The sequence below is a fragment of the Alexandromys fortis genome, unplaced genomic scaffold, assembly GCF_014885135.2.
Source record: "Alexandromys fortis isolate MF-2015 unplaced genomic scaffold, M_Fortis_MF-2015_v1.1 scaffold_0, whole genome shotgun sequence".
In the NCBI taxonomy this organism is placed as follows: Eukaryota; Metazoa; Chordata; class Mammalia; order Rodentia; family Cricetidae; genus Alexandromys; species Alexandromys fortis.
In genome coordinates, this window is record NW_026067949.1 from 22,624,671 (window position 1) to 22,649,315 (window position 24,645).

Sequence of the window (24,645 nt, forward strand, 5' to 3'; positions counted from 1 at the left end):
GCTTAACTAAACTCTAAAATTTTCTTTGTTGTTTATATATATTCTAGGATTTTGAAAATTAGCACACACAGAATAAATCTAATTGTAAGAACTTATAAAAAGTAAAAGGCATTAGATATAGCTTAATAGTCATCCTTGAGTGGTGGACACACTTCCTACATTAAAGGAATGGATCTCTGTGGGTCCAGCACTTAAAGCTCACAAACATACTCTGGGATGAGAGTGTATTTGTTCTGCACAAATCTCCTGGCTTACCTTATGGCTTCTGAATCAATATGCACAGGAGCAATTCTTTCCAACAGAAATTTGACCATCTCTAGAAAGGGGTTGGTTGGCTGCTTAGGATTTGCAAGTTTCCGAGCTATTTCTCTCTATAAAAGAAAAGTTTTACTCTAAGTTTCATCACTTTATGATTTTTCACAAGAAAAGCAATGAAAAATTCAAAACAGGAAGAAATGAAAACAAAAATGTACATAGTAAGTAATCACTAAAAAATCCAGACAGTTAAAAAAAAAACAAGAAAGGATGAAGTAGTTTTAAATGACTTGATTTTGACTTGTACCTCCACTATACAATTTCTATTTACTGTAACATAAATGCTCTATTTAAAAAAATTTTATTCAGTTATAAATGGTCTTATTATTTCATGATTAAATAGAATATTGGGCTTTCTTTCAGTTAATTTCCTAATTACATTCGTATGTATGTATGTATGTATGTATGTATGTATGTATGTATGTATGTATGTATGTAAGTAAGTGTACGTTTGTGCACATGAACGTAGTGCCAACAGAAGTCAGAGGACAGTATCGGAGCTATTTCTCTAAAAAGATTACAGGAACTATAGTTACAGGAAGTTGTGGGTTGCTCTAAGTGAGTTCTAGAAAATTAACTTTATAGTCTTTTACAAGAGCAGTATGAGCTTGTAACTACTATCAATCCAGGCCTAATTTTTTTGGGAAAAAAAAAAAAAAAGGGCAGCAAGGTGACCGAGGATAAAGGGGCTTGCGTGGAGCAGGAAAACTGAGTCTGATCCCTAGGACCCATATGGTGGAGAGAAAACTGTCTCCTTTGACCTACTTGTCCCCTTGCACCCACAGAAAATTAATAAAAACTTAAAAAATGAGAAGGGGTTATGCAGCATACATATAATGGCATATACATAAATTTGGGGTACTAGAGACCCTCCAGAAGCACCAAGCCCAGGAACTTCAGAACAGCCTAGGCCAGGGAGACCTGGCATAAAAAAGCAAACCAAAAAATGGGAGAGAGGTGCTATGTTTAAAAGTCTGGAAATATTTTTAAACTCTGAAAAAACAGAAGGAAGAGATAAATTCATTTATTAGAAACAAACACAATCAGGATCTCACTATGGATTGCAGAGTGGACATGAACTCATGGTGATTTCTTCCCCTCACCCCCTAAAGGCTAGGATTACAGACAAGCACTATCATAACTATCAAGCTATTTTTCAGACAAATATAGTCTTTATCTCCAACTTCCTGATTCTTAAAGCCAGAAGCAATGACTGCATGCACTGCCTGCTCATTGCATTCATTCCTGGATATTTTAATTACAGACCTCTGTAATTTATTTACATTTATTTATTCATATATTTATTGTGTGTGCTGTGTACACGTGTGCATGTGTGAGTGTATGAATGCATACATATGTGGAGTTCAAAAGACAAGTTGGAACTCAGTTTTCTTGTCCACATTAGGATTTCAGGAATTGAAATAAGGTTCTAAGGTTTGCGGGCAAGAATTTTTATCAGCTGAGTCATGAAGTCAGCCCCATAAATATATATTTTTGAAGCCTATTATATATTTCTGGTATAACCAAGGTATTCATACTATTGCTCTTATTATCAAATTCAAGTAAAGTCCCAATTTTCTCTCAATTCAAAGTATCCCTTGATTACAGTTTCATCATCATTTTTTGGGGGGGTGTGGTATTTGGTTTGCTTTGTATTATGTGTTGTGTGGTGTGCATGTGTACACCTGTGACTAAAACAGTGAGTCCTCAGGGAGGACCTATCTGTCTTCGCCTCTACAGTATTAAGATGAGGTGCACAATTCACCTTTTACATGGGATCTGGGCACTTGAACTCAGGTCTTCATGCTTTTTTAATTAGTAACAAAACACCTCATGATCATAAGCCCCTGCACTGGTTCTTACAAAAAAAATGACACTATCACACATTATGAAATACAGGCTCTACTTGTAATTTAGTCACTATATCCTGCTATGAAATGGAGCATGAAAAACGTCCTTTAACATTTCATTGTCCTTATAGGCAAAACTTTAAACCATACGGTCGCATGGGTAATTAAATCATTATACTGTATCAATCCAATTATATAAGAAGATTCTTTGAAACCTACAACACTACTAAATTCTAAGTACATGTAATCTTTAAAGCAGCAAACTATTCAGGTAAGTGCAAAGGAGAAAATATCAGGACACTTGGCCAATGAATGCACCTGGGCAAAGAAGAGCTCTCTTGTCCAATGGACCTTCAGCACATCTTCACACATAATGATCAGTTTAGATTCCCACAAAGAATAAAAACTGTTTTAGCTCCTTGACCACTTTGTAAGAACATCTATTATAATCTTTAATACCTCATTACATATTTAAATAATTGTCAATTTTAATCCTTTTCAGAACAAAGGTAAAAGTAAGTAATCAAAATGCTAATCTTTTCTTCATGTTCAAGCCTATCTTTGCATAATGTATTCCAAACTCATAACAGCATTAAGTGCTGAAGACACAAAGTTTTCTTCTCTAAGTTTCTATCATACTAGTTTCCTAGAAAATAAGGAGTGCAAGAGAGAAGTCTACAAAAAAGAATTTATTTCTTCTACAAATCCAATCCTGTATGATGACATGATTATAACTAAATTATTGGCAGACTTTTTCTATGCTCAGAAAAAAAAGGAAGTGCATGCATACAAAAAATTATGAAAATTCTTTTCTATTTCTTAAGCGAAGAAACACACATTAAGTAAAAAGTCTTGGTCATTCCCTAGGACCAGTCTCTCTGGCTCAGATCTTTCGGAAAGAAGAATTTAGTTGCATTTGGATATATTACTAAGTAATTTGGCATCTACCATACGGTTAAAAGAAACACAAAAATATATGTAACGAAATACAGATTTCTCCAAGTTATTAGAAAAAAATTATAAAAGCATAATTCACTAACCACACAAATGTCAGCTTGTTTGCATGAACAGGTTGGGCTGATTAACAATTCTAACTGAGACCGCAGCTTCTCATCATCACCAAGGACCTGGTTAAATTTCTTTACAAAATCTTGTGCTTTCCCAGGGTCAGGCAAATTCTCTATAAAATGAAGAGAATAAATATTAGAAAAGAAAGAGTATCTTTAAGACACTGGTGGGGGGCTGGAGAAAAGATTTAGCAGGTAAGAGTGTTCACTGTAGGGGAAAGGACTAGAGAGATAGCTCAGCTGTTAAGAACAATGAGGCTCCTGGGTTCAATTCCCATCACCAACACTGCAGCTCACAATTGTGTGTAACTCCAGTTGCAGGGGATCTGACATCCTCACACAGACATATTTGCAAGCAAAACAATAATGCACATAAAATAAACATAAATAAGTTATTAGAAAAAGTGTTTACCACTCCTGCTAAAGACCCAGTACCCACATCAGGTAGTTGATAATTGCTGTAACACCAGAGGATCTGTTATCTCTGGACTCCTCAGGTACGTGACTCAAACTCAACTTACACATAATTAAAAATAAAAACAAAATATTATAAAATAAATAAATATTGGTGACCCAGTAAAAGACAGTGAGACAAAGGGCTCTTATAAACGAAATTAAAGAATATCTTTTATCATTTATTCATAAATGAATAACCTGCTTTAAGTGGCTGGAGAGATAGCTCAGCAGATAAGACTACTTGTTGCTCCTGGAAAGGAGCCAGTTTCAATTCTTAGCGCCTCATGTTGGCTCACAAACATATCTATAAGTAATTACAGCTCCAGGGAACTGAACAGGGACATATATAATACACATATATGCATGCAAAAATTCATATATGAGATATATATGAAAAAAAGCCTGTTTGATATTTATTACATGCTCACTGGGTAATAAAACATACTTACTTGCTATGGTCATCAGTTTTCCAAACATGGCAGAACAGTTAGCCTCTGACTAAAATTTAAAACAAAAATGAAAGAACAACTAGTCATTTGTATTAACAATATTTTGGAAAAAAATTAATACACTGAACAATGTTCATCATCTTTAAATAACTCATCATAGCCTGACCTTGTCGCCGTGCATGTGTTTATATGTATGAGAGAAAGAGTTTTTAGCAAAGATTAGTAGAAAAGGAACATATATTAAGAGAAAAAAAAAGAAAGAAAAAAGATATTATCAGGAAAATGAAGGAGACTGAACAGCCAGTTGTGGCAGCATGTGCTTGTCATCTCATAGACTAAGACAGGAGTATTGCTTGAGCCCAGGAATTCCCAGTGAGCCTTGGCAACATAACCAGCGGGCCTATGCTCTTGCTGCAACACATTCCTGGTTAAGTGGACTGTGCCCTAACTGGAAGCCAAAACAAGTACTTCCTTCCTTAAGTTGCTTTTGAACTGCCTGGTGTTCTGACACCAAAATAAGAAAAGGAACTAATGTATGACTAGCATCCCAGCTACCAAATGCTGAGAACGGAAGACTGTTGGGAATTTGACAGGCAACACAGTGATTTTTAGGCTAGCTTGAGCTAAAATATTGAAAACAAGAAACAAACAAACAAAAAAATGTAAAAAAAAAGAAGAAACAAACTAAGAATGTAATTTAGCTTTGAAAACAGCTGAACCAACATTTGGAAATTAAAACACCTTGAAATACTTTCATTACACCATATTACTGAAAAAATAGTGACTTGCATTATGTAAATTAAAACAAAAATCATAAACCTACTGTAGGCTGCTTGTGTAAATCCAACAGTTCACGCACATGACTCCGAAGCATGTTCTGACACTTCCACATTTCATTGAGAGCTCTGTATATAGTTATAAACATGAAAAGATAACATTTAACAATACTGCAAACTGTTCAACTTTATGACTTCTTAAGTGTGCTATTTCTAATTTCCTACATAAAAAATTTAAACAACAGTTTATTAGAATTTAAAGAAGTTTAAATTTAGCAGGCATTTCACCACTGAGTGAATGCCCCTGGATCAAAGAATCAATTTGATCTTGCCAAGGTCATAAATGGACTGAAAGAAGCTTTAATTCTAAGCAGAGGGAGCTGGAGAGTTCTGGTTTAATAAAAAAAAACAGAAAAACGAAAGGTGTTAAAGAGTATAAGTGGGGGCATACAGAAAGTGGAGTAGAGATAAATAAATGACACAGGATTATCGAGTGCCAGAACAATAGACCTAGGAGAGATGAAGACTGCTCAAGAGCCCGAGGACTAGCTTTCACAGCGCCACAAAGTGCCACACAAGCAGCCCAGGGAAGGAAGCAAACCAATAGTCCTATCCAGCTGTGACACCTATGAACCACAACTAGATAGTACAACAGACTCAAGGATGCAATAGCTGCACTCATATCTTTAGTAACCAATAGCTCTCTAGTGTCATTATCCTTCAACAAAGAGACAATCATGGGAGACACCTAGCCAGGTTTGAGGTCATAAATCTTATGACAAACATATTACACCACGACTTTGCTAACCTGGTATAATTCCTAAATGCATTCTAAATATTTATCCCAAAGGTAAATGTAGCTCCCATCCATCATCAAAGAAGCTTCCCTTTGAAATAGATAGAGACCATTACAATAAATAACAACCAATCAAAACGCAAAAAGTAAGTGACTCTGTTGTGACTAGCCCTAACTCACACATCTACAACATGACCATGGTAACTAGAACTTAGGGAACATTACAGACAAAAGAGCAAAAATATTTTTAGGAGCCAGAGGACCAGGAAATCTGGGGAGATTGTACCCTTAAGAATGGACAGGGAAGCTTTACTAACAGTAGCTCAATAGGCTGCCTAAACAAGACCTGAACAAGGTACCACCAATAGACATGCTAACATGGAAGGAAGAAATCTCATGGGGCCTACCCTCGACAAAGAACTATAATGAACTAAAGAAATTCTAGAAGTAACAAATAGTCTTCCCTAGGGATGAGACCCCTAATTAGTTATCTAGTACAAAATGATCAGTCCTAAAATCATATAAACAATGCTAATCAAACTCAGAAGGCTGTATTTATATATTTTGGCTCATGTGTTAACACCCCCCAATATGAAGCAAAGAAAAAGAGAGGTCATGAATTCAAGTGGAAGTAAGGAGGGTGGATACATAAGTGGTTGGAAGGAGGAAAGGGAAAGAGGAAATAATGTAATCATAATTAAAAAATGAAATGCTAGGCTAGAAAAATGCTCAGTGGGAAATATTTGCTATATACAAATAAAAACCTTTCTTCATATCCCAGAATACATGGAAAGGAGTAATCCATGTTAATAATCCCCGTGTACCTATGATTATACTGGACAGAGAGAAAAATGCTTGGAAGCTTGAGGGCTAGCTAGCCTGGCAGAGACTAGGCGAACAAAATGTCAAGTCTCAAACAAGGTGGAAGACAGGGACTGACACCTGACAAGGTCTGATAATGTCTACATACATGCTGCTGCACATGCACACTTGAACATATATGCATACAATCATATAAAAATTGAAAAATGAATTGAACTGTCACCAGGCATAGTAGAGCATGCCTGTAATCCTAGCACTTGGCAGCCAAAGCAGGGAGATCATTACAGTCTGTACTATGTAAGAGCCTGGGCTACATGAGACCCTGTCAAGACATACAGGAAAAGAAAGAGATTTCCTACCTCACACAAATCCCCTCTATATTCCAGTTGTCAAGAGCACTTCTAAGAATTATGGTGACTCAATACTCATGTCTAGATATGTAGAAATAAATATAAATGGAGGACTGATGGCAGTGGAGTACATGCTTAACAAACACAAAGCTCTGGGTCCCAACCCCAGAACTATATAAACTGTGTGTTCCAAGTGTCCTATTGTAATACCAGTATTATAACCAGAAATTAAAGGTCATTCTCAGCTAAATAGCAAGTTAAAGCCTGGTCTGAGTTACAAAAGGCCCTGCTGAAAGGGAGCGAAGGAAAAGAAATACAAAAGGTATCAACTAACAGCAAGATTCAGCCACCTGAAAGGGGCCTTAGCTTCCACCACGAACCTTCCAAAGAGAGATGAATAACACCTGCTGAAATGTCTCAGGGTCACAACATTAGCCCGTGGGATTTCTATTGAAAATGCATAATCTCAATCCAACAAGAAAAACATACATTGGAAGATCCCAAACTTAGGCCAAATTGTATAAAATAACCAGATACAATATTTACGCAACACTGTTCTAAAAAATGTAAAAACTAAATATGTAATATGAAATCACAGATGGTTTATCACTAGGTAACACATAGACAATTTAAAAAATTTAAATACAGTAAATTATTGCATATTGAATTAAAATTTTTTCAGATCAATTTTATTATGTGTCCATGTAAACATATGCCCTCAAAGGCCAGGAGTTGCAGGCAGTTGTGGACAGCCAGATGTGGGTGCTGAGAACTGAACTCAGGACTTCTGAAGAGCAACAACTATTTTTAAACACTGAGCTTCTCTCCAGCCCCAAATTTTAAAATTTTAAGTCATATAAAGGTTATGTAGGTAAGAGAAGGTCTTTCTTCATACATAAAAACTGAAATATTTTGAAGAGTGCTACAAATCTGTAAATGTCTCTCCAATCATTAAGAAAAATAATGTGTTTAGGTAGAATAAACAAATTACACATGGTCAAATATGATAGATACTACTATGTGCTCTGCTATTCCTGCAACTTTCTTTTAAGTTTGAAGTTGCAGTGTTTTATGCATTCTCTGTGTGTTTGATGTTTAATCAAGGCCTTGGGCATGCCAGAATTCCAGGCAAGATCTCTACCAATGAGTTATCCCTAGGTTTCTTTTTTGTTTGTTTGTTTTAACTTTTTTGAGACAGTGTCTCTTTACAGAACTGAGGTTGTTCTGGAACTCACTCTGTAGACCAGGCTGGCCTTGAAATTATAGAGATCCACCTGCCTCTGCCTCCTGAGCATGGGGATTAAAATTGTGCACCACCATGAATGGCACCCTAGTCCACTTATATGTGTGTCTCTTTTCAGTCAAGATGAAGTAGCTTGGTCAGAATTAAACTCACTATGTAGCAAGGCTGGTAGTTTAAATACCCATACACACCAATTAATTGAATACTTGAAACCCTATTACTGACATCATTATCAAAAGTGTGCATGAACGCTCGAACACACACAAACAGACACCCATTAAAAAAAGAAAAAAAAAAAAAACTCACGTAGGGAACATATGAGCCATTGAAAGGTAACTTACTTCACAGCATTTGGATCCAAGCTGGCATATAAATAATATAAGCATTTCATTCTCTCTTCGGTTTCCAAGTTATGGGGAACAAGATATTGGGCAAAGATTTTTTCTACCAGGAGTCTATGGAAAGCAAACACACAAAAACAAATATGCTTAAGAGGTGATAAGTGAATTTAACCATTTTGTATAATGTTACTAAACCAATCTATGTGCCCCAAAATAATGAAAAGCGTCAGTACACAGTTACTCCTTCCTTCACAGAGTCTCAGTAGTGACTTTGTATCCAGTTTATACTTGAAGCTAATTTCACAATCTATCATAAAACATTTCTTCAAGAGTACTTGAATGCTACTCCAAGGTGACAGGAGTCTCACACTGTAACACAGGCGGGCCTTCAACTCAGGGAGTTCCCTCTACCTCAGCCTTTCCTAGCACTGGGATTACCAGCACTGGTCCTGTTTATTCTCTTTCTGACAGTTCTCGGGGAGGGGAGATTGGTTTTTTTTTTTTTTTTTTAAATAATCCAAGTCTCATGTATCCCAGGCTGCCCTCAAACTTGCTACGTAAGCCAAACTTGCTTTGAACCTTTGCCTGAGCCTCCAAAGTGCTGGTATTACAAGTGTGTAGCACCAGCCCTGTTTTCTTAAATGTCATTCGTAAACACAGGTATTTGTCCCAGCTAATCTTCAGCAGGCTAAAACTACAGACTATAAGTAGCACTAATAGAAAACTATAATACCAAGGACAGCTAATTCTCAAGAAACTAATCAACTTCCTGAATGCAGTACAGCTCCTTGCCTACGCTGTCATGTAATAAAAACAGGAGGATCGACCATCATTACTTCCTGAAAATATGCACATCCGACTTTTCTTATCTCCAGTCTAAATTCATTATTAGACTTCCTTAGTTTTAAAACTGAAGAACATATAAATAAAAACGACGAGACAGAATGTAGATTTTAGTCTCTTCCTGCCTTACTCGTAAGTCCAGACTTTTTTTACTACTGTTACACTACTTACGTTATTAGGAAGAATCATATTTAAGTACCATATGTACAAATATACAGAAAACTATTTCTATATTTAGTAATAAATTACAAAAATTATATAGAAATATTTTAAAATAAAAAGCAATTTTACCAAACTATTAAGACTCACTTGTCGTCAATGCTGTTCTGATAGTAGATGTGCAGAAGTTTGTCCTTTATCCAGCTGACTTTCTCTGCAGCTTCCTTTCCTGCCTCACCATGAAGACAGTATTTCTTATAAAGCTGAGCAAGACCCATCATGGCTTCTTTTCTTACTCGCCACTAGAAAAATAGCACTTATGAGATGAGCAAGCCACTAGGCTCTGTAGTAAATACTATGTCATCCACAGCAACACAGTGCATCTTCTCATAAGCAGCTCTGCCAAACTGTTTTACTAATCATTTTTATAACTATTGTTGGCAGATACCAGTTCCTTCATTAATTTTCCATGGTAGTATTGCTAGATGATTTACCAATTTTTTTTAGTTTGCCGCCAAGTAAACAAAGTACAGATTTCATTCACTTCAATTCTTTAAATATGTAATGATGCAAATAAAAGGAAAAATGAAAATTGTAAATTATATTAATTTATTCTGTACACAAAAGGCTTCAATGTCTTAGGTTTTGTGTATTTATTTATTTATTTATTTATTTATTTATTTATTTTTTATTTATGACAGGGTTTCTCCGTAGCTTTGGAGCCTCTCCTGGAACTCGCTCTGTAGACCAGGCTGGTTTTGAAACTCAGAGATCCGCCTGCCTCTGCCTCCCAAGTGCTGGGATTAAAAGCGTGTGCCACCCCCCCACTTCTGTTTTAGTTCTTAATTATATATTTTTGAGCTTAATTGTATATAACAACAAAGTTCAGAATCAAGAATTCTGGAAAAACAAAGTTGGTGAGAATATTTTTGTTTGTCTTTGGTGAACTTCCTCATTTTGTAGACTTCAGCAAATGGCAATGGTTCAGCAAGTTGGGATACTTGCTGGCAAGCATGGTAACCATTTCAATCCTGGGACCTACAAGGAATCATCAGACTGCACCACCACCACCCCCCGACACAACAATAATAATAATAAATAAAAATCTTAAAAAAAAAATAAACAAAGGTTTGGGGCCTGGGAATGTAGCTCAGTAGAAGAGTGCCCACTTAACATTCCTAGAATCCCAAATTTGATTCCCATCATTGCAAACATGGAATCCCAAACACCAAATGTATAGAGAAAATAAAACTAGAAATTCTAGGTCAACGTTAGCTGTGATCGTCAGCCTGGACTTTAAGAGAGCCTGTTTGTATTTACTATTTATTAACATATATGAGCACGCATGTATGCACACCAGAAGAGGTAATACTAGTTATAGACACTTGGGAGCTGCCATATGAGTGCTGGGAATTGAACTTAGAAACTCTGGAAGAGCAACCAATGCTGTTTATAACTGAGCCATCTCTCCAGCCCCAAGACTTTGTCTTTAAAAGAAAAAGGGAAAAAGGCCAGGAATGATAGTGAACACCTTTAATTCCTATACTCAGGAGCAGAGGTAGACTAATGTCTGTAGGCCTGATGACATCCTGGTCTATAGAGAGCTCCAGGACAGCCAGAGATACAAGGAAAAAGACGGGGGGAAAAGGGGGGAAAGAATCCTTGTTTTTACAAGGAGAGAGAAAACATTCCGGCTAATTTTAAATCAGTATTTTCTCTTAAGTTTTCGAATAATTTTTTTAGTCTACTGAATGCATGGAATGAAACTCAGTAATGTGAGCAATGAAATCTAAGATTTATTCCTGTTCCACCATTTTCCGTAATGGATGTCAAACTAACTGAAGAGACCAAAACATGAACTAAAAATGTGTCATAAATGATAGAGTGGATCATGCAGTCAGGAAGAGTAATTTATTTACCTCTGTGAAAATGAGATAAACATTAATAAGAGCAGTATTTTTCGCAAAGGAAGAAATATCACACTAACTATCTATGCCCTTGATAGGTAATTGCAAGTCAAGGGGAAGAGGAGATTCAGCAATGTGAACTCATTACTTGAAAATTTAGCGCCAAAACCAACACTCAAAAGTTTTAATTACTGACATCGTTATTAAATTAGTGTCCTTTCCTTTTCCAACATCTGTCACATGACTATTTTAAAACTAAGAAGATAAAGACAACCTCTGGTAACGTGTCACAACATACTGGTATACCCTGAAAACACCTAAATTCTGCATTCCTAGAAAACAACAGTTCTTCAAAAATGTCAGTCAGACCTCTTAAGATGGACTCATCTCCTCTTTAGTAACTACTGTCATTGTTTAAAACATTACCTTTCCTTATCAGGCCATGTTTCTACCTGCGTTAAATGACAGAAACAGCAAAATAAAGTAATTACAGAACCATTTCTGCTTTTAGCTCAGCAGGCATTGTGCAAACAATATTTTTTCTTAGAAAGTAAGATATTCTTTTAACTGAATTGATTGATAGATTCATCTAAGTTAAGCAAATATAAGCAAATATACATAACCAATGACTTGCCCTTTGCAAACTGAAATGTGCAGAAAATCAAATTATTTCATTTACCTATTTCTACTTTATACAGAAATGCTATAAGAGAAATCCATACCCTTGAGGCTGAAAAGATGGCTCAGCAGTTAAAAGCACTGGCTACTCTTCCAGAGGACCAAGGTAAAATTCCCAGAATCTAAATGGAGGCTCACAACTGTGTTACTCCAGTATCAGAGGACCCAACACCCTCACATAAACATACATGTAGGCAAAACACCAATGCACATAAACTAAAAATTATTTTAAAAAATCCATGCCATAATAGGAAAAAAGATTCAGAACCCACATACTTATTTAAAGAGATAAGCAAAGACTATGCATATGGAGACAGGCAGATCTCTGCCAGTCTGAGGCCAGCATGTTCTACACAGCAAGTTCCAGGACAGCAGTGAGACCCTGTCTCCAAAAGTAGTATGTGCACTTGAAACATAAAAACTAATAGTTCTACAGATTTACTGTTATTCTGATATTCAAAGAAAAGCTGAACTGGTGTTATAATACCAGACATACAGAGCAAACAATTTGAACATGGTAAATGAGGGAAGAGCAAAACTCCCAGATCTTACCCGCTTATCCAGTGTCCTTTCCCTGACAAAGCCAAGTAATTGATCATTTACTAAGGTAAGGTCTCTTTTGGCAGCTGTTATTATAGTAACAATGACATCATGACGAATGGCTTCTTCTGGATCATGTGACCTAACTTTCAAATATTCTATAATTAAAAAGGAACAATTAAGATAATGTTAGTCACATAAATTTTCATGATTCAGAATGATGATAAAAAAGCCAAAAACTTTAAGCTTTGTCTGTATTAATATTTACAAAATACAGGAATAATTAAAATTTACTATAAGACATCACTAAGTAGCCTTTACTACACATAAAACTAGGCTTATTACTTCAGAGTACATTTTAAGAAATGGTTTTTTTTTGTGGAAGGTCAAATGAGAACACATACATATATTCCATAACATAAAACACAAAAAAAAACCCTTTAAATTTCTAAACAAATTATAATACAAATAAAATCAAAACAAAAAAGCAATTAACTAGGTTTTTAATACGTAGCACTATGCTGATAAAAGCTTTTCATTTGCTACTGCCAAATAGGTAGGATTAAATACTTTAAATAATGAAACATTGCAATCTAAACGAAATAATCCCCTTTTTTCTACACATATTAGGGATATTACTATATTATAATAATGTACATGTGTTCTGTATCTAACTCCAATGTCATAAGGCTTACATTATCTCAACTTATAATTTCTAAAAAAATTCTAAATGATTAATATATAAACGTTTTTTAAAATTTTATCTTATAAAAAGGGAAGCTTACCCGTAAGGTCCTTTGCTAAATCTGGATGATTCATCAAACAGTGACTGGCAAATTTCACACTTTCTAATCTCACAGGAACATGAATGTCATTAAAGCTAAATAGAAGATTGTTAAATATTAATGAGGCAAATTATTTTCAAATAAATAATATAAAAGTGTTTATGAACAACAATGGTTACTGATATAAATATAATAACTATTTTCAAATAATATAAAAATGTTTATGAACAACAATGGTTACTGATAGCTGATGTATTCTATGGAGAATATAAAGAACTGAGGAGCATGGTATCCTACACCTTTAATCCCAGCACAAGGAGGAAGAGGCTGGTGGATCTATGAGTTCAAGGACAGAGCCTGGTCTACAGAGTGAGCATAAGACAGCCAGAGCTATACAATAGAGACCCTATATTCAAAAAAAAAAAGGAAGGGGGGGGAGAAGATGCACAATTCTATAGAAACATTTTTGCAAACAGTAGTGCTCATCATGTTGAAGCAAAAACTACTACAAATAATATTCTCCAATTCAGACAACAGATTTTGATGACCTTAATTACTAAAATTTGAAATTTTGCTACAAAATAAAAATACTCAGCATTATTTAGCATTATTAGCACCACAGGGTGCACTAAACACACTCAAGCATAAAGTGGTACAAGGAATGTAAAAACTGTCCTCATAAATACTTTGCTCCACAATTTATCCTAAAAGCCAACAAATATCAACTAATGTTTTGGTATATGTATTCTCAATCATATGGACTCTGGGAGCATACAAAATTCTAAGTTATTTCTCTTACCGCCCAAGAAAACACTGCCAAAGAGGCCGATTCTGCGTTGCCAAATCTGAATCTTTAGAGCCAAACAATTTAGCTAGAAGTCGAACCACAGCTAATCGTTCTTCACCATCGTTGCTCTACGAAGAGAAAGACACAATGAAGGGAGCTGCATTTTACTTCCCAAGGAGAAACCATTTTATATTTCAACTATCATGATGAACAATGTGAACTAGCACAAGCTTTTGTTTACTATGAGAAATTTTGTCTGATTCCATGTTAGATTGCGTGTTCTCTTGGCCTGCTTCTATCTTCCAGAGTGCTAATTCATGCCTACTTTTCAACTTATTTACACATTGATTATAGAGATTTTGTACAAATATAAGCACTTTATTAAATCTTTACATTGTCTAAGACTTTAGAAAATTTCACAAAGGACAAAGTAACAAATAATTCCTACCCTAGTGAGCTTCTTTCATAAAGACTCTTTCCGACAACTGAAACAGCGACATGAATACAGAATACTTAAGGTTTTGATATACAGTTTTAACAATGATTCTCCACTGACTAAAAAACATGATAAAGAAGAACAATACTACTAAAGAGATTGAGAATTCAAAAATCAAATTAATCACTTTCAGAAATTTTTTGGAGAGTAGGAAAAAAAATCTACATTTGTGTAAAACAAATGTAAAATGACATTGTGTTAAGGCTTTAACGCAGTAGTAACAAAATGGATTAAAAAAAACTTTTCTCAAGCAATAAATAAAACAATGCTGAGCAAGATCAATGTTTAGTACCTCCAAAATTTACTAGTTAACCCCATTAACCTTTTAAGAAAAAATTAACATCTTAAATGTCGAACAATAGAATCTAAGGAAATCTTGTGAATGACTATATTTACAGATCCATTTATTTCAATTCACGTAATACTTTATATCTATAGCTACTAAAATAAAACTGCTAATATGACCTAAAGCACTCATTTTAAGATGTTCCTCAAGTGAATTGCAATAGCCTTCAGGTGTAAAACAGCTTTTTATTGCTGATATACAGTGTGTTGATCTAAGTAAAGTATTATCTCATGAAGATATATGTTGAACTGACAATATCCATTTTAATGAATGAGTAGAACAAAGTTTAAAACGTTCTATATTAATATAGTTTATCAATTTTTTTAAATGTTGCATTTATTTAGTTTGTTTGTGTATAATATATTTATTTGGTATATGTATGAGTGTATGGCATATCACAATATACTGATTTGGCAAAAAATGATTAAATCCATTATTTATAAAATAAATAAAATTAACTTAGTATCTACCTAAATATGGATATTATTTAATATAAAATACTGAATGTTGTAAATTTCAAAGACAACAATACTCTATCTCTGTCACTGTGTTTATCAATTGATAACAAGTAGACATGCTGCGCTGTTGAGAAGATAACTAAGATAAATAGTGAAAAATCTTCAAAATATACATTTTTTTTTCCTGTAAAGCCTATAGGGTACCTTCAGTTTGAATTCAAGCTGTGGCATGACAGATAACAATAAATGAGGATCTATAGCGAAAAGTTCCTGAATCAGATCAAATACATGTTCGGACAGATCACTGACTGACGATCTTCCCAGCACCAGGACTTGATTGAAAAACTATAGGAGACATTACAATAAAAAGGGTTAATTTACTTTTAAATTTTTTTCTATAAATATAGGCACAAAGAGAACTATGAGCATTATACATACAACTGAAAGGAACAGCAGATTGCAACTGAATTACTAACATGTAAGAGGATAGACATCTAAACAAGAGACAAACTTCTAAATATTATCAAATCATGAATTAAAATAATGATTACTGTTGTGTTTCAAATAAGGATGACATATCTGAAAATTTAGACAACGTGTAATTCATTATAGGGACACAATTTAAACTCTAAATTGATTTCAATTTTAAAGAATTCTATTTTTCCTGAGTTGAGTGATAAATATTTTAAGGTAGGCTTTAAGTTTCTGTGTTCTTTTGTTTTCTATTTCTAGTGAAAGCCAAATACAATTTGACTTAGATGATAAAAATAAAGGTTGAAGACACAAAAGTTAGTAATTTAAAAATGGTTCAGGAATTAAGAGAATGCACTGCTCTTATAAACGACCCATGTTTACTTCCCAAAGATCTTTAAGTGTGGCTCATAACTGCATGTAATTCTAGTTCCGGGTGATGTGATACCATTTTCTGGTCTTCTCCAAAGAAAATTAACTGCACTGTGTACACCTACCCCCTCACCATCAGAGATACTTGGATACACTAAAGGAATACAGGAAAAAGAATATTTAATATCCAAAGTACTACAACTGTCACAAGTGTCACACACATACATACACATAGGAGAATGTTCGTTAATTTTTATAGATTTCATTTGTGTATATATATTCTGAGTATATGACCACAGAGGTCAAAGGGTACTGAATTCACTGAATTTGGCGTTATATGCAGTTATGAGACATGGATGTTAAGAAGAGAATTTTGGGTCCTCTGTAAGCATTCTTTATCACTGACCCATCATCTCTCCAGCTGGGAACCAGACTTTGAAATATTAAAAACACGGGTCTATACAAATCAGCATTTCTTTTTCTTGGTTTTTCGAGACACAGTTTCTCTGTAGCTTTGTAGCCTGTCCTGTAGACTAGGATGGCCTCAAACTCAAACAGAGAACTACCTGCCTCTGCCTCCCAAGGGCTGGGATTAAAGGTGTGTGCTACTACTGCCCGGCTAGCATTTGTTTCAGAAATCATAAAGTTACATGTATCTTTTTAGATAGCTAAATTATGAGTCATAAAATTTCAATATTTCAATGGAGTCTTTGAAAACAATAAACAGTCTTAAAATATACACAAATGGGGTTGGAGAGATGGTTCAGCAGTTAAGAGCACTGGCTGCTCTTCCAGAGGATTCAGGTAATGTTTCCAGCATCCACATGGCATCTCTCAACCATCTGTAACTCTAGTCCTAAGGGAGCTGGCTGTTGCTTTCTTCTGACCCCCATACATGTAGTAAAAACATCTATACATATAAAATAAAAGAATATATGTATACGCACAAGTAAGCATGATATGATACTTATGGAAGTGTATCTGAACTATCGATAGTTATTTCTAATACCTGAGAACACGACATTCAAGGCAACCTACCAAAGTCTTAATTTAATAACAGACATAACAATTTAATACAATTTAAATAATCCCTATTTTATTATAAGGAGGTAATTCCATAATAGATAGAACTGCGTTCTCAAAGATGACCAGTAAAGGAAAGCATTGATAAAAACCTTTAATACAAGGCAATAAGAAAAATAAGTGTCAATTTATACTCATTTGTATTATTAATAAAAAGCTAAATAAATATAGAGCTAGACATAGAATACAATAGATGTACATAAGTAAATTTATAAAAGAATTATTATTTTAAGGTAGTAAAATTTTTTAAAATTCTACTTTTTGACAAAGAACAAATTACGCTCAATTAATTTCAATTTTTCCTTTACAGAATTAACTTATGCACATGCATGCATATGTATTGGGGGGGAGGGGAAGATGCATGTCAAGATAGGATTTCTCTGTATAGCTCTGGCTATCCTTGAATTCAGAACTCACAGAGACCCATTTGCCTCTGTCTCCCAAGTGCTGTCCTTAAAGGCACGTGCCACCACAGTTCAGCTGTCAATGAATTTTTAAAAAACACTGTAAAGTCTGGAGATAGTCATTTGTTCCCAAACCTGATGAGCTTAGTTTGATTCCTACAGATTATACTGTGACCCTCCAGCTCCCCATAACACACACTGTCTTTTAAAATATATATTTGTAAACATCTATTAAAGAAGAAACTATTTTAGAAAAATGACCCAGAAGACATAAAGAGGCAAATGCATACAGATAGACAGAGACCCAAAAAGTAGAGACAGGCAGATCTCTGAGGCCAGCCTGATCTACTTAGAAAGTTTCAGGCCAGCCAGAGATATAGAATGAGACCCATTTTTAAAAAAAGGGAAAAAAATTCCAGAAACGGATTTAAAGTTTCACAATTTTGGGAGGATACGGCAAGTGCGAATACAGATGCAGAAGGGGTCAGATTTTAAAGTTATGTCTATCATTGGACAGTTTAAAGGCATTTTACATTTATGCTACATTTTTTCCAATTGTGATCATATTTATGTATGTTTTCATATTTTATCTGAATAAAACCATTTTTACAGGCCGGGCAGTGGTGGCGCACACCTTTAATCCCAGCACTTGGGAGGCAGAGGCAGGCGGATCTCTGTGAGTTCGAGGCCAGCCTGGTCTACAAGAGCTAGTTCCAGGACAGGAACCAAAAGCTACGGAGAAACCCTGTCTCGAAAATAAAAATTAAAAATATAAAAAAAAAATCTTCACGAGAAATGTATCTGCATATGATTATAATAAATCCACATAATCCAAGAATCAGAGTTCTGAAACAAATGTATAGAGATACATACATTGGCAATGCATGCTTCAATAGTCTGGACTGTCCTTTTCAAAAGGACTTTTGCAAGGTCGAAAGACTGTTTATTTAAGTTCTGAAAAACAAATCATGCAAAGTTACAAATGAATTGATGAAACAACATCATTTGAACAATTACGTATTTAAATTTACCAAAATATGAAAACAGTTACATGAATTCCATTCAAGGTTTTACACAGAAGGTGCCAGCCAAATGAACTCAACAAAACAAACTCTAAAATATATGACAGGCTGCCAAAAATCCAACCTATAGAAAGTTTTACTAAACTAAAACCAACATGAACTTACTAAACACATTATCCTAAATGCATGCTCACTCCCCATCCCCAAATACTAAATATTTCATTGTTTAATCAATTGTATTTGAAGAAGTCCTGAGGATGTCATTCAGTTATATTGTAGACCGATCACCAAAGATTCAAATTCCTAAACCACAAAAGGAAAGGCTGGGAAGGGCCTTGATCAACCTTTTGAAACAGGGCCTAACTATGTAACACTGGCTAGCCTAGAACTACTATACAGATCAAACTGGCCTCAGAGATCTGTCTGCCAAACGACTGTAGTAAAGGTGTGAGCCATCACACCCAGATCACCTATTTCTGAAATGATGACTACTTGTTTCTTATGTACCAATGTATTATAACAAATAAAGGATCTAAGAAAGATGATAGCCATGGCAAATATTTAAATGTTAAAAATTTATCGAAAAGCCGGGCGGTGGTGGCGCAAGCCTTTAATCCCAGCACTCGGGAGGCAGAGGCAGGCGGATCTCTGTGGGTTCGAGGCCAGCCTGGTCTACAAGAGCTAGTTCCAGGACAGGCTCCAAAACCATAGAGAAACCCTGTCTCGAAAAAAAAAAAAAATCGAAAAAACAATTATTTCAAAAAACACCTGTTAACATCTCTCTCATCTTACACCTCTCAAAAAGAAGCTAAAACCACATTTCTGGAGCCTGTCGTTGAGAGCAGTGGCCTCTCTTACAGAGGATAGGAATTTGATTCCCAGCACCCGCTTAGTGCCTCACAACTGTCTGTAACTCCAGGCACTCTTCAGGCCTCTGTGAGCACTGAGCACAGATAGTGCACAAATATACAAGAAGGAAAAAAAAAAAAAGCCCATACACATTTAAAAAAAGCAAATAAAAACTATTAAATATTTTAGACAATGTAGACTGATTCTAGCGTCAGAATAGGAATTCTTATATAAAATCGCAAAAGGAAAAGGCTAATAGCTGATTTCTTTAGGTAAACTGATCTTTAGTATCTTGATACTATACAGACCTTGTGTGCAGGGATGAGGTTGATAAGAATAGAATCCAGTAACTCTTGAGTAACTCCATCACCTTCCATGATGATAGAACTCATCAAGTCTAACATGTGCATTTGTACCTTCTTATTGTGGCTATTGCTAAAAAGAAGGGAAAATAATTAAGGCATCTAGAAAGACAAAGTTCACTGGGGTCTGTTTTCTTTCATATACTTGTTTATTTACTGGTGACAAGGTCTTGCTCTGTAACCCAGCTTGACCTCAAACTTAGGTTGCACCTCCTCACCCTAAGTGCCACTATGACAATAAAAATTTTCAGTTTAAAGCAATTACCTTAGGACCTAGAGGCAAAGGTCTTTAATCCTATACATTCAGGAGAGTAAGAAGGGTAAATCATAGCTTAAAGCCAGCTGAACAAATAAGCAAGATTCTCTCTAGGAAGAGAACAAGGTTGGGAAATAGAGCTCAGTGGTAGAGTAATTGCTAAATGCACATGAAGCCCTAGATTCAACCACAGTACAACACAACCTCAGGTTTTAAAGGATTTTTACTTCTCCCACTACCCAGCAACGGACTACTTTGATAAGTGAATCAAACTCTAAACAAACATCACCTTAATTTCTAATGAAGTATTCTCTACAAGTCACTTACCTATATACACATACATACAATAAAGAAATCCCTTTAAAATGTATAATATAATCTATGGAATGGTAGAACCATATACTATAGTATAAATACAGAAGTTTGAAACAAAAATTGAAAGACTGGATTATCTAAGTGATTAAAATTTTTCTTGAAGCAACAACTATTTTTAAATAATTGACCCATCTGGCATTTAATGAAGGAAAACACGTAAGCTTTTAAAAGTTGGGGGGGGGGGGAGATTGCCACAATTTCTACAATGTTTAAAAAGACAGTCCTTTCATGTGTACTCTCCAAAATATCTTACACACTTTACAAAATGCCAACTGTGAAGGACTACTGAGGCGCAGTTCTCAGTATGTTTTGTGTGTGGCAGTGGAATGACTTGAAGAATAAAAATATTCAGCTTGATGCAAAAAAACAACACACACAAAATCTTAAGTGCTTAGTTCTCAGATCCATATAGTAAGAGAGGGAAAGAAAAAATACAAGGAAGACAGATAAAAGAGACTTTAAAAAATTATTCATGGCCAAGCTTAGTGATGCACACCTTTAACCCCAATTACTTGGGAGACAGAAACACTTGTGAATTCAAGGCCAGCCAGGGCTACATAAGGAGTTCTAGGCCAGTCAGGGTCTACACAATGAGATCCTGTCTCAAAAACAAATTATTTTAATGATTTCACCAATCCAAGTCAGCAAACTTATGACTTTACTTGAATCTGGATGTAGTAACAAGATTGTTTTGTGTTTTATCCAAAACAACTAAAAACAGAGAAAAGTACAGAAACAACAGAGTTCTGATATTGGTATTCATTCACACACTGATGAAAAAAACTAAAAACAAAAAAACAGTATCACATTCTGGGTAAGCTAACAGGCTTAGGGAAGACAGCCCTTATGGACCCTAATGGTTCTCTCTGCAGAGTGTGTACAGAATAAAGTTTGCAGAGCTTCATAGCAGTGAACAAAGAATTATTCAGGAATCAAACTTAAAGATTCAAGTGCTTAATGATCATCACATGCAGGTGAGATGTTCCTTAAATCTGGAAATAATCTTTGAACTTCCTATGAGAGTTTGGAAGAGTAATTAATAGAAGATAAGCCCAGAATCTAGAAACTCAAGGAGCCAAGTACAAAACCCAAATCAAATCAAAGCAGAAGAAAAGTTCTAAAATATATCGTAACAAATTTCCTGAAATGAATTAACAAAGGCTTCAATGCAGCTCGAGTAGATTTTGTAGAGGTTATAGGAGGAACAAATCAATAATTTCACAAGTATTGGAGATCATAAATTTCAAAAGGAATGTCTATAAAATGTTGTTACAATGCAAAGTTAGAAATTGTTCTTTTTAAGTTATTCTAGTGTGTCTATTGTAGATATCCATAGTGTTCAAGGCCAAAGTGAGTTTCAGGACTGGCTCCATAGCTACTGAAAACCCCTGTCAAAAACAAAACAAAAAAATCCAACCCCTCTCCCCAACTCCAAAAGAAACCCACAAAAAAACTAGACTGAATCAGTTTGGATTCTCCTGACCAGGAAGTATACTGATTTTTTTTTTCTTGTTAGTTTCTCCATTCTATGAAAAGCTGATTCAAGAAACATATGACTTTCAAGAGTCAGGGCTACAGTTCAGTTGTAGAGCATTTGCCTAGTATCTACCAAGTTTGAGGCACTAGATTTCATCCCAAAACTTTCATAAAATACATGTTACATACATACTCATATTATCTTCATCCAAAAAGAAAACATTATCAAAGTTAGTAAGTGAACGAACTAATTAATGTCTTCTGTTCCACATCACTGAAGCACAAAATACCTAGTACTTCACTGTTTAATGTCTCATGCCATTTACACTATGATGCCATTGCTTCTATGGCTAAGTTTCTTCAAAACAAGGTGTTTTCAACCTCCTTTAAAGTTGTTGTTCGGGGAGGCCCAAGAGCGCCCCCACATCCCATAGAACAGACCATTTATATTGCTTCCGATTGCCCACTACCACTACCACTGGAGACACATATACTGTGGCTGCAGGACAGTTAGAGAAATCAGGTTGGAACTGACATGAAAACTTCCCCCCAATAGCTAGCTTTCATAGTGGCAGAAAGTACTATGCAAACAGCTGGGAGGGAAAAGGGTAGCCAACCATTTTCTGATTGGATCTGAGGCCTGTTCCACAAGAGAATACATGCCCAGTATAATAAATCTGGTCAAAAGCCCATGGTTCAGAGATTCATGGGGATGACTGGTGATGAGCGCCTACTCCTGCTGTTTTGCTAAATGGACATGTGATCGAACCGTGCCCTAAATGTTTGTGTTTATAGCCATAGGTCAGTGTTGCTCTAAGCCTGGTCAGAGAAGTTTCTAAAGTAAACAACAGATAATGCAGACTCTTAACTCGTCAAAGTGTTGAAAATAAGTGCTGGTTGAGAGACCAGTTCAACATGAAATTCCTATACCATTCACTGCACTCTCCCCTAGTCAAGACTTGAGTGAGGAACAGCAAAGAAGAGGGGCTAGAAAGGCTAGAAGAGAAGAAGAAAGAGTGCTGTGGACTCTGTCTTCTCAAAGTGACATGGGCACTGTACTGCCGAACTTCTCTATGGTCATCTGTGGAAGAACAAGCTAATAAAAGCCTTAAAATTTCCAGCAGGAAATACTAACAGGACTCAGTGGATTACGGGGCGGGGCGGGGGGGGGGCACAACACAAAAAAGTGAGTATCCTGAGGGTGAAATAATCAATGTATATATGTACACAACTGTCAAATATTTAAATATTTAAAAAGATAAAAAACTCCAAGGACTGTTTTATGATCCTCTAATATTATTTAGCCTGAAACACACAAAAAGACACAGAAAAGTCAACCAATTCAATACAGCAAATTTAAAGAGGCAGTGTAACATCAGGTATGCTGCCTCAATCCTAATAATTTAATCACTCAGTAGGTTAGGCAGAAAACTGCAAGTTTGAGGCCAACCTGGCTACCTAAGTTCCAGGTCTCTCAGAGCTACAAAAGAGCCCCTATATCAAGGAAATAATTAACTAATTAGTTGAAAAATGGTAACCACAGCTTTCAAACAACAGGATTTGTTTATTTCCCCCTTTGTAATATTCTTAGAAAATAATTTCTCTAGAAATCTAGAGAGTTTAGCTTTTATATATTAGAGTACATAACACTTCAATAAACACAATATTTTTTAAAAAGCTTAAAAAAACTTACTTGATTACTGAGAAGAGAGTCCTAAAAAGCTGAATAAAAATTTCATTGCAATCTTCCAACTCAAAGCAGATGTTATATGATTTAACCCAAGCTAAATTCTTAAATCAACAAATAAAAATAACTGGTTAATCACATACATGTAGAACTGTCACACAAAAGCACATGAGTACAATTTAATTTTTACATGTAGAATCATTTACAGTGAAGTCTACAAAGACTCAATGTACACAATTAAAATCAGTCCAATCTTTAAAAACTTAACTGGCAGCATCAACTGTCTCAGGTTGAAAAGTACTGAATAGTTAGGAGTTATTACAAATATATATATATATGCATAAAATTTCAGAAGCTGTGAAGATTCATTTTTAGATTAAGAATGACAGTGAAATATCAAATTATTTTTTTCACCAGATATACTTCATCTTTTAAAGACGGAGGAAACATAGAGATATTTTCCTTATGAAATGTAAGACAATTTAATAAATAAGTTATATATAACAGTTTTACTTTACAGTATAATTTTAAGAATTTGCAACTACATGGAATCATATTTATTAAATAAAGTATTATTGTTACCTCTAATAAATAAAAGTATCTATTAAACTGTGGACTCTTTGTATCCTCCAAACCTTTTAACTGTCTGGTAATAAAGAGAAATATGTCCTGTTAAAGAAATAAAAAAGTAAAAAATTTATTAGCTTAGACACTATTACTTGTCATTTTTGCAATACACTAAGTGCATATCTATATCTACAGATAGAGGTATAGATATCTAAAAGTCATTACAAACTACAATAAAAAAGTTCCCCTTTATTTGA

The 24,645-nt window shown here is 35.0% G+C and overlaps 2 protein-coding genes across 4 annotated transcripts in view; one reads left to right on the top strand and one right to left on the bottom strand.

Moving 5' to 3' along the window:
* Positions 1-24,645, top strand: part of N4bp2 (NEDD4 binding protein 2) — a 330,918-nt gene that overhangs the window by 140,938 nt on the left and 165,335 nt on the right. The gene's annotated exons all lie outside the window — the stretch shown is intronic.
* The window catches only part of Pds5a (PDS5 cohesin associated factor A), a 99,240-nt gene that overhangs the window by 35,026 nt on the left and 39,569 nt on the right, over positions 1-24,645 (bottom strand). For 2 of the 3 annotated variants that reach the window (XM_050149866.1, XM_050149865.1), the window contains exons 4-17: positions 24,404-24,490; positions 23,828-23,925; positions 19,974-20,100; positions 18,668-18,748; positions 15,669-15,809; positions 14,177-14,292; positions 13,378-13,472; positions 12,605-12,750; positions 9,618-9,769; positions 8,466-8,579; positions 4,961-5,042; positions 4,138-4,186; positions 3,206-3,345; positions 256-371 (exon numbers count right to left, since the gene is read on the bottom strand). In XM_050149866.1, the coding sequence (XP_050005823.1) occupies positions 256-371; positions 3,206-3,345; positions 4,138-4,186; positions 4,961-5,042; positions 8,466-8,579; positions 9,618-9,769; positions 12,605-12,750; positions 13,378-13,472; positions 14,177-14,292; positions 15,669-15,809; positions 18,668-18,748; positions 19,974-20,100; positions 23,828-23,925; positions 24,404-24,490 (1,544 nt within the window). The remainder of the gene's footprint in view (positions 1-255; positions 372-3,205; positions 3,346-4,137; positions 4,187-4,960; positions 5,043-8,465; positions 8,580-9,617; positions 9,770-12,604; positions 12,751-13,377; positions 13,473-14,176; positions 14,293-15,668; positions 15,810-18,667; positions 18,749-19,973; positions 20,101-23,827; positions 23,926-24,403; positions 24,491-24,645) is intronic. The other variant, XM_050149867.1, reaches the window with a different exon arrangement.